Genomic DNA, 10668 nt, shown 5'->3' on the forward strand with positions numbered 1-10668 from the left:
AGAATTATAGCGACGCGGACGTTTAACAGCTTTACATATTAGCTGCATATTTATATGCATTGTGGATTTATTGGTAGAAATACTGACAAGTATCTATTATCATCTACTAAAATCGCAAACTTGAGAAGTATGAGAAAGCAAATGTTAGTGATAAGAATACTTTTGAATAAAGCCAATAGCGTAAACTGGAAGAAGCTTTAAACTAATTAAAAAGCTGAATTATGTGGAAACCGATGCATCAGGTGGGCCAACTCAGCCGAGAAGTAAATTTCCTAAAAGCTGAAATATCGTTATGCGTATTGTTTTTCTCACTGATTGCGTTAGTGAGAGGTGTACATTATCTTTGTTGCACTTTTTTAATTTTATTTGATGGTGATATTTATAAATGAGTTGATGTGAATCTGAAAAGCGCCTAATCTACTCGTATCCAATTGTGGTTAGTGGAGATGCTGCTGGTACTGCGTTGTAAGCTTGACCTTAGCTATAGCTTCGACTGTACATAACAGAGCATCCAACGAACATTGGGATGAACGTAGGCAAATGCTTAAGCGAATGCAAATAAGAAGGCAAACCTCACTAAAGACTATAAACTAAAGCCTATAATGACTCATTGCTAAGATCACGTCAGGCGATGACTGACTACATCGAACAACTGACAATTGTCTTAAGTATGACACAGACGATCTACTTTTTTTTCAAAATATTAGATCAACGCTTCAAAAAGGAGATAGTGTTTTCCTCCTGATTTAGCTGACGAGCATGCTTTTTTTTTTAATTTAATTACCGCGGTGTAGGCAGTCTAAATCATTGATACTATATGATGAAAAGGCATAACGCTGAAACAAAGAATGTTTCCTCATGTAGAAAGGCATTTCGCAGGCGGAGTTCTAATTATAACCATCCCGCTATATGACAGGTAGAGGAAGTTGGGCAGAAGAATATAGGGAACTCTACTTGATTTTCTTTCAAAAATTGATTTTTTCAAATCAGGCCAATATAGCACTAGTATCGTCGCAAAAATATAGTTTGCATAAGCATTGTTTTTTTTCTATAGCACTTCTCAGAAGATCTCTAAGACAGAACATGGAACATTACTGATATACATTTATTGTGCGATAGGATGCCATCATATTCCTTAAACTAAGTTATCGAAAGATTATTAATCGTTTTTAAGTCAAAATTGAGAATTTTTTTAATATAAAGAAAATAATGTTGAACTTTACATGTGCACCTTTGATGGATGATAATCTGCCTTTTTTCTGGAAGCACTATAATCCCACTACCGTAGAACTTCTGTGGTTTCTAAGTAATAAATGACCAGCGATTTTTACATCTCTCCATTGAAACTGGATTAACACAATGAAAAGAGTTCTGCAAAGACTGAAACAGATGATAGTCTGATGGTGGAAGATCCGAGCTAAGCGGCGGTTGCATTAAAATAAATTTAAAAAAAAAATATGAGAACTTTGATAATGTTCTCATAATGCGCGATTGTTTCCGATTGCCATCGGACACATAGAATCACCGTCTTTAGCGTCAGTACGGAGTTGGCGACGGATTGTGAGCACATCTTTTTTTTTTTTGGCACATTGTCGTATGTGATCCATCTTCTTCTCATCAGTAATCAACTGTCGTAGAATTGGCTTGGCAGATGGAAATACGATCGAATAAGTTATTTTGCGTCAATTTGTATGGCATTTCAGTATCAACCTTTTTTTAGAAATCAACTTTCTTGAACTAATTTCAAACTACCTAGTGGTGAATCTTTAGTTCCTTGGCTCCTCACTTATTTATATTGCTTAACTTTCTCAATTACTTCACCGGCATAATTTCACATAATTGGTAAACCATTACAAGAAGAATGTTTCATTCTAAAATTTCCAAAACGAAAGCGACAAGGTTATTTTTAGGTTGTTTTTTTTCCAATAATGCATCTTGATTATAAGTGGCATAATTTTTTTTATCTGTTTGGGCAGCATTTGCGTTTTTAGCATAAACAATATAGCGATTTTTGCAGAAACTCCATTTTTAAGGTGCCCTGTCTTGAGCCTGAATAGAAACATTTCATATTTACTCATATTTATTTATATAAAGCTGAGATTTGACAATCTCAGCTTTCGAATACCACTAACCGCGACCGCATTCGACTCACATTACTTAAGAAAAACGTATAATTCCTTTTTGAAAATCCAGTATGTTGCCATTCACTACTAAACTAACTTAAGTTCTATTAAAATAATCATTTGGTTTTCAGGTTATTATTTCTTTATTGACATCGGGTGTACTATATATATATATATATATATACATACACATTTTTTTTTCCTTTTTTTCTCTAAAGGTTAATCGTATAGTGTAGAGGTTGCTTGTTCCGATGCTAGCTATACAACCTAAGTATCAGCATCAGTGTTAGATATTTATAGTTGAGGCAAATAAAACAGAAGAATCGATCTTGGTGATTCTCCAAATTGGCCCTAAGTATTTAGTAATAATTGCATGTATATCGGTTATCTTTAGCCGAAAAAAGACTCCTCTTTAGCATGTATGACAATGGATCGCTGTAGTATATAGCAGGGAGAGCTTTTGGCATTGTCTGCATTTCTGTTATTCAAAAGTTTAACGGCTTATAAAGATAAAATGCACTCATCCAATTAATTCATTAAACATTCGTTGGTTTTCATTGATAACAGTTGTCGGACAGTTTTGCTTTAGTCGAAAACAGGCTTCGGAACGGTATGGCCAAGGGGTATTAGCAACGAAGACGTGCACTTTTGTCCATATTGCTAACAATAAATAGATGACGCATCTGTTTGCAATGGTATTTGCTCGCTAAGTACCACGACTGCCCCTGTAGCTACTGTGGTGAGGGTAGTTACCATCATGATATGCGCCTTGCTTTTAGAAGACTTAACTTGCGATAGCTCTATCTTATGTTCCTATTTTTCATCTAATACTAGCCTTCTTTTGAGTTCGTATCGATGATCTTCTGACCTCCTTTTTTGTGCCTGCCAGGTTTTGCTAGATTTAACAGTTTAAATGTTAGCCAAAGAATCACCTTTAGGGCGGTTTGAATTAGCGAAATTTGCATTAGCGATAACCAGATTGATACAGCAACGAGTAGTAGCTTTGACGAAGTTATGCTATCATACTTGGTTGGTACTCGAGTGTCAACCAGTTAGCATGTCGCTGCTCTTTTTAATCAAAAACAAAAATAATTGCACTAATAGTTTATCTTTAGCAACGTCAACAACATTCGCTGGCATATAAGCCCGCAAAGGGATGACAGTTATTTGCATCCCAATAGTCAACAAACGTGCAAGTAATAATTAGACGATTTTGGAAAATCTGCGAACAGCTAGCCTATAACAATGATGGGTGATTTTGCTTCAGTGTCAAGAAATACCTAACTACCTAACAATCATACGTGCGATAGAACCTACTGCATGTTTACGTTTGTAGATGTCTGCAACAGTAACTGACATAACCCAGATAATGATTCGTGAGAAAAAAGAAAAACAGGGTAAATTGCTTGTGATATCGGATTATGGATTCCTTTAATATTCGATTCAGGAATCATTTTCACTTTCAACAAACAATTAAAATATATAATAAGATTAATATTAACTGCGATAGCCATAATCCAGCACGAAGTGTTGTAAGCCTCTTAAGCAAACGCTAACCAAATTGTTTTTTATCGAGCTGACGGTTAGCGCGGCCTTTCTTTTACGTAGCTTTTATGATGTACCTATAGTTTTGCTCTGAGGAAGCGGTCAATGGGAACTTCAGTGTTTAAACAAAGATATCTAAAGGAGACAAGGCTCTGACTGCAGACCCTTCTTGATGTGCAATAGTAATGTCGTGTACCACTTGTCCAACCGAGAGATCGCGTCGTACTCAGTGACTGCTGCCGTGAATGCTTCCACGTCCTCGTCCTCCACAGCCTTTATCAACGTCTGAGGATTTTACACGCCATTTACTGTGGTTAGTTCGTCTGTTATTATTGAATATAGTAATAACTACTTTATATGTGGACATCAAAGCTCCTTTGGAATAAAACGCGCACATCTAACTAATACATACTGGCGAAAAAGCGTACTTAGGACAGGTATCCGAATGCAGCATCATGCAGAAACAATGGCCCTCTTTCATCGAAAGCCACCACCTATATATTCTGAAACCAGCGCAACTATCGAGACATTGCAGGAGGTAGCATCACTGTTCTAAGGAAATCTCCACAAGGCCTTCCCTTTTCTAAAACTATCAGTGCTTAACAAATACTTTACCTTGGAAAATTTGTATTCACGTGAGTCTGCAAAGCTCGGATACATCTCGTCGTATTTATTAAGCGCGTGAGTTGCGTTCAATACATCAATGGCAAGATGACACAGTGTGGCACGGAAGAAATATTCTTTAGCCGAGTACTTCAGTAGCGATGAGTCGATACAGCTGGATGCGACCTGCTCGTAGATTTCAATAGCCCGTTCAAACTTCTCCAGCTGAGCTGCGTATTTAGCCACCTGTGTAACATCAAACGGCATAACAGAAATCATAAGCAAACATCATCAACATGAATGGCCACTAAGTGATCATCACCAATATCAGTGACAGGTTTCTTTATAACGACACTGCTTTCACGATTTATCATCGTAACTAGTTAGTAGTAGTAATATTATCCATTAATTAAACGAGATGGTTTAATTGAACATCGTAAATTTAGATACCTGTAGCAGGCATTTGTTTGCTGCCGAGTTGCTTTCCTCGCTTTTGTAGTAATCGGCAGCTGTCTCGTAATGTCCGATAGCCTTCTCGATATCGTTGAGCTCATTTTCGTATAGCTCGGCTATACTAATATGGTGTTTAGCTGCCATGCTAAAGCGCCCCATGTCGGTATAGATTTCAACGGCCTTTTTAAGACAGTCTATGGCCTGAGTCGGCTCACAGCTCTTGTAGCATTTCGATGCATCCACGAACGCTGAACCAGCCTCATGCCTATAACAAATCAGATACAGAAACGAATTAAGTTGCATCAACACGGAACTACCAATAATGAATCAAGGCAATATACTTTTGTATTAAGTGAAATTAGTGTAAGTTTTCATTATTTTTGTACCTCAATGTTTCACATTAATATAAAGCAAAGAAACTGCTATTGCTATCAATGCTCAAAAATCAATTTGGCAATTTTTGTTTCTTTTTTTATCTTTTAATGATTTAGTGTTTGTTTTCCTGAAAAGAGTTTGCTCTGTTGTCATCGTTTCGTTCGTGTACGGAAATTTTAACCTAAAATCAAATTTTAACATTGGGTATGGCTGGTCGTAAACAAGAGTCTTTTCGACACCTATTACTCGTCTTGAAGCGAAACCATAAAAAAAAACCCCATCGAACCAAGCTTGGACGGGTATGGCGTGGACAAAGAGGACCCTATAGCTGAGAGTACCACTCTGAGCGGCTACGGAAACGTAGCAAGACCGCATTTTATCGGGCCTTTCAAGTTCAATGAGGGTTGTTTTGGGCCGCTTTAGGAATAATAACAATAATCAGATGAGTCCATTCCTCTTAGCTGTGGTTTTCATTTTACGAGGAATAAAATATGCGGAGCATAGAAAACGTCGAAAGTAGGTTGTTTCTGTAGCGTTTTGATACCAGAAAAACGTCGATATTTTCTGATTTCTGAAAGATTACTCCGGAAAAATATTTCATGATCTGTATAAAACATTCTGAATTGTTTGTATGTATGAGAAAGAGCTTTTTCAGACTTGACTACATGGAAGCGAAAAATTACCAGAGCGAAGCAAAAAACAATCCTGGCACCAAATAAAACTTATGTCTTGGGCCTAGTGAAGAGCTTCAGTCGACGAAACGCATACCTGTTATTGTTCTTTCGATGAAGATTAGCAGCCTCACAAAACGCGTGTCCTGCCTGTGGCCAATTCTTGGCCATTTTGAAGGTATTACCTGCTCGGCAATACAATTCACATGCTTCCTCAACACGGGCCCCACCCCTAAAATTAGGCCATGCACAAATTAGAGATGATATTACTAGTCAGGTACGAAACTACATAACAGAGCATAAACACCGAATTCGTCCATAGTGAATTACAATTCTTTATTACGATAATTAGCATCTCTCTCAACAAGAATATTATGGAAGTTTTTATTGTGCATTTTCAGTAATTCAAGAATACAGTGCATATGCCTCTTAAGACTTAATAGATTCTGTTTCCTAAAATCAGTTTAAAGTTCACACATAGGAAGCTCACATCGCTTACCCAAACATTCCTGAGAGAAATCCTGCAGGTTTGAGTTTTTTCTCTGCTTCAGCTAATAGCTGTTTAGCCTTCTGTTCGTTGTCTGCCATTGTAGTTACTATTTGTTTTTATTTACCACAGTCGCAGCTAACTGCGCCCTTATTTTCGTCGCTTGACTTATTACTAAAATGTTACTCTGGAGCGCGTTTCGGTTTAACGCTTCTTCATAAAGTGCAGGCCTTGTATCGACCCGCTACTTGCGTTCTGAAATACAAAAAAAAACACTGAAACGTTACTTTTACTGTTTTAGCTGTCTGTAATATTTGATGTCCTAGAAAAAAATGAGGGAAAATAGAAACAGAAAAAGTTATGCACAAGTTACAACTCAAAAACCACAGTGTGATAAAAAAAATGTGTGGAAATTGCTGTGAGATCTCAGCCTCACCGAGTATTAGTTAGCCGTATACATCTGATGAGTTTTATGATCGGCTCGAACTGACTGTGCAACATCAAAGATTTGCCTATAACTAAGAAAGGTAGCTTGCTAAAGCTCACTTTTCCTAGTTTTATTTTTTACCTGCAAAGCCTTATTATAATAATATAATACAGTTATTATAATAACTGCCACTACTCTACCCGTAAGCTTAGGATTGTCTTCATTGTTCCATAATTATCTAAGCCGGGGGATTTTTGAGAAGGTGCCGTACGCTACGGCTATGAAAAACGTGCAGTCACAGCGTATTCCTAAGTCGAAAAATTTGCCGTTGTTGGCTAGAAAACTATAAATAACACCTCTATTCGTTACTTACTAATGGAAGTGAAAGGTTTTTTTACATTGAGCATTAAGGGTTTGAAGGTACCGTGTTCAACTGCCCTAAACACCACTGAACATACTTAGGGTATTCACTAATACATAATGAGACATTTTTCTTTAATAAATAAAAAAATAGAGCCTTAGATTATCTAAGGCAGACCGATTCTTAACATTGTTGGGCTGTGACTATGTAACGCACGCCTAAGAGATTCATTTAAAGCTCGTAGCGTATAATATGCATTTCAAATAAGATTATATTTCTTGACAAACTTATTGTCCTAGCTGACGGATCGAGTGGGGACGGATTATTCATAGCTCGACTTACATCACAATCGGACGTTACAGTACACAGTTTTTACCACGCTATGCTTTTCAATCGATTTATTGCATTAATCGAAAAATTACAGAAGCTAAATATAGAAATACTATTATCTGTGACCTTTACAGATGAATAAATATACCAACCTTAAGCTATGATATCTAAGCTAACAACCAACACATTATTATTATTATTATGAACAATCAAGTCCGCCAACTTACTGTTCGTAGCGTGTGTGATCACATCAGTGTGGCCCGCCCCCACAATATCCTGTTCAGCAGTAATTATTGCAAACTTTCTATGATGAAGATAATGTTATGTTTTACCAAATAAGATTTATTCAAGTTTACAGGTAACCTTTTATTTTTTTTTTATTTCAAATTTGAAATGCAAATGTGTTTTAAAAAAAATGAATAGCCACTATATAAAAACAACAAACATTTTTTTAAACATACAATATGGCGACTAGCCTGTTGCCAAGTTTCTGTAATTTAAAGCTTTGCAAAACTCGTTAAGTACTTCAACAATATGTCGAAGAAATCCTTTTAGCGAACCAAGCGGCATGGTACAGTGCATTTGAAAACTTGAAACTTTACCTGTTTTCCCGCCTCTGATCTAGGATGACCCACATACAGCGCAATAATGTTATTTTTGATGAATCCTGCCGTATCTATAAAAGTAAGTACTACTGAAAAATAAACGATGGTACAATTTTGGGTGTATGAGTACTGGCATACTGAACCTGATATATCATTGTTAATCTCGATTAATATGGCAATAATCCAATATGAAAAATAGTTTGGCAATAACATCGTGAAATGCAGCGCACGTTGCGCGAAGCTAAAGCTATAGGAAATAAAGGCGGTGCGACAAATCGCAAACTAAATGACAACCTCCATGATTACTCTGTCCCTAACATTGAGTAACTGAGTAAAGGTAAAAAGGAAAAGCGAAGGTAAAAGGGTTTAAATAGGTTATAAGAAAGCGATAAATTCGATAATATAAGCGAGAAATCAGTTGATTAACAAAAAATACGTCCATTCAGTACCGAACCGGCAGAGCTTTTGTGCTGAGCAACACGACGATCTAAATTAATAGCTTCTTTTTCTTTTAAAATATCGTTACCAACTCCAGTGTTCGTTTGTCCACTCGTTCACCAAACGAGGAAAAATATGCTGTGTCATCACATAAATTAATTTCGTATTTATTTATAGTAACGTGATGGCACAGGAGTTTGATAGAACTAATGGGACCAAAGTAACCTTCGACTGGATCTCTCGTTTCAATGTTTTAGTTAGATATTACTCTATTATTGTTTTATTTAAGCGTCGAGGATTCAATAACAATGTGCTGTCCGGTGCATTTTATGCAGCAGTGTAAAGAAAGGTTCCTGCTCCAACTCAAAGCACAGCAATCGCGTTCAAAATGAAAACAGAGCATATTCAAATTCTTTTCTAGCTAACATAATCGCTATATAAGAACATCTGTTTAAATGTCAATTTATAATGAAACATTGCCATTAAGCTTTCCCTTTATGTGGCTAAGTCCATTATTCTGTAATATCACATAGTTTTTTCGTTCATTTTTTTGAAGCTATACATCCTGATATCTACAAATAAGCCTAGCAGTTCGATTATAGTAGTTGGATAGTAAACATATGCCACGTACCTTTTATGCGCACTTACGACATCTTTTTTCTCTAATTATGCATAAGGTAAATTTTGATTAACTAACGTACACCAATGTCTCAGCTATACTAGTGGTGAAGTTACTTAAAAAAAAATTAATTTATGTTACTTAAATGCTAATGGGCATATCCCATATAAAAATATCAATGTTTAATTTATCTGTCTCATACAAAACATTACAGAGGTAACACACTAACATTTTTCCTAGGCATTTACTCGGCGTCGTATGACTTCTTAATGTTAGACAGCTGAATTTGATAACGATTAGGTTGTGACTTACCTTCAAACTGACGGTAGCGTTTGGATTTAATGATCGAACACCTAGGAACGGCGGAAACCACACATTGCCGACAACATGGGGTGGGCCAAGCACTGTCAACAACCCTCCGATGCACTTCACACGGAAATACCTTTAATTGGGTTATTCTATTTGACAAATTAGTGCCTCTTAATTCAACGAGGAGTTTTTAAACGCTCAACTAATGTTCGTGATTCCTAGAACATGCATTGAAGCGTTGTAGACTCGAATCACAATCTTGTTTGCTCTGATAGATAAATCGTAATAGACTAAGCTGCCCTTCCGATTGATTTGTCTATAATGCTGTAACCATCTGAGAACTGAACGTCTGCTATGTAACCTTACATAGGCGCACGCTCATTCAAGATGGCCGCCTATGCGAAATGTCGCCAAACAAAAGACATATAGACACAACATTCATCTACATAGCCTATTTTTCACCATTAAAGAGGCAACCATACGTAAAACTAAGACACACACAAGTAAATGTAGTATTCTATATGTAAATACCGTCCATAAATATATAAACGCTCCTGAGAAAGTAAATAATTATCACGTCTATCACTTCCTCTTTCAGCTAAAGATTAATCATGAGAACGTTATCAACATAGTACAATAACGTATGTTTATGTATGTCAAAAATAATATATTCGTTGCATATACAGTTATTTCATATCATATCACAACAATCACTTGATTAGGTGGAGCACTTAGTTAGATTTACGATCACACTTCTCGAAGGCTGATTAGCCTAATTATCATCCAATATTGCAACCTGATTTATATACCTGTACCTATCATATAATGCACACGTCTCTAAGTGTCGTCGAATCATAGAAAAATCTTTTTTTTTTTTAAATACTTTCAGCCTATGTAACACAAAATAAAATAACAAAGCGGTTTCAATTTTTTATTCACAGAATTATGTTTGTTTCCGCAAACAATATTAAAAATCAACCCAAAGTTCAACACAATTGTATTCCTTCAAACAGATTGGTTTTGTACGATTGTATATCTTAAGTTAACTCAAGCTTACGATTACACAAGACTTTAAGATCTACTTAGAGATCGGCGACAGTCGATGTGGCTGGTGCGTTGATTGTTTCAATAGACATGTATTGTTGGGCGCGTTGCTAGCCCCTAAAAGAAGAGGACGTGCTAAAAAAACTCAATAAGAGCTGAATTACTGAATAATCAGCTCGCTCACTGCCATTGAAACGCCAAAATGTCGCGCCTGGTTCATTGCAGATCTATACTTTTTGAATATCTTCTAGTAAGCGCGTGGAAAGATCTCTACCGGT

General features: G+C 36.4%; 1 protein-coding gene across 1 annotated transcript; it reads right to left on the reverse strand.

The window, feature by feature from the left end:
- Window positions 1-2242: 2242 nt before the first annotated feature.
- On the reverse strand, window positions 2243-9682 carry LOC111263044 (alpha-soluble NSF attachment protein). The gene is made up of 6 exons (XM_022837786.2): window positions 9350-9682; window positions 6270-6512; window positions 5868-6002; window positions 4722-4989; window positions 4284-4517; window positions 2243-3953 (listed from the first exon to the last, which is right to left on the reverse strand). The coding sequence occupies exons 2-6, from the start codon at window positions 6356-6358 to the stop codon at window positions 3804-3806; spliced, it is 876 nt and encodes a 291-aa protein (XP_022693521.1). The 5' UTR covers window positions 6359-6512; window positions 9350-9682; the 3' UTR covers window positions 2243-3803.
- Between the last annotated feature and the right edge of the window lie 986 nt (window positions 9683-10668).

This window comes from Varroa jacobsoni, unplaced genomic scaffold (genome assembly GCF_002532875.2).
Source record: "Varroa jacobsoni isolate VJ856 unplaced genomic scaffold, vjacob_1.0 scaffold_727, whole genome shotgun sequence".
In the NCBI taxonomy this organism is placed as follows: domain Eukaryota; kingdom Metazoa; phylum Arthropoda; class Arachnida; order Mesostigmata; family Varroidae; genus Varroa; species Varroa jacobsoni.

Excerpts from the sequence above, each read along its gene's own strand:
- LOC111263044 (XM_022837786.2), bottom strand. The coding sequence starts at position 6,358 with ATGGCAGACAACGAACAGAAGGCTAAACAGCTATTAGCTGAAGCAGAG. Across the intron at positions 4,990-5,867 it reads CATCGAAAGAACAATAACAG|GCATGAGGCTGGTTCAGCGT; the intron begins GTATGCGTTTCG and ends GATTTGTTATAG. Across the intron at positions 3,954-4,283 it reads GTGAATACAAATTTTCCAAG|ACGTTGATAAAGGCTGTGGA; the intron begins GTAAAGTATTTG and ends TAAAATCCTCAG.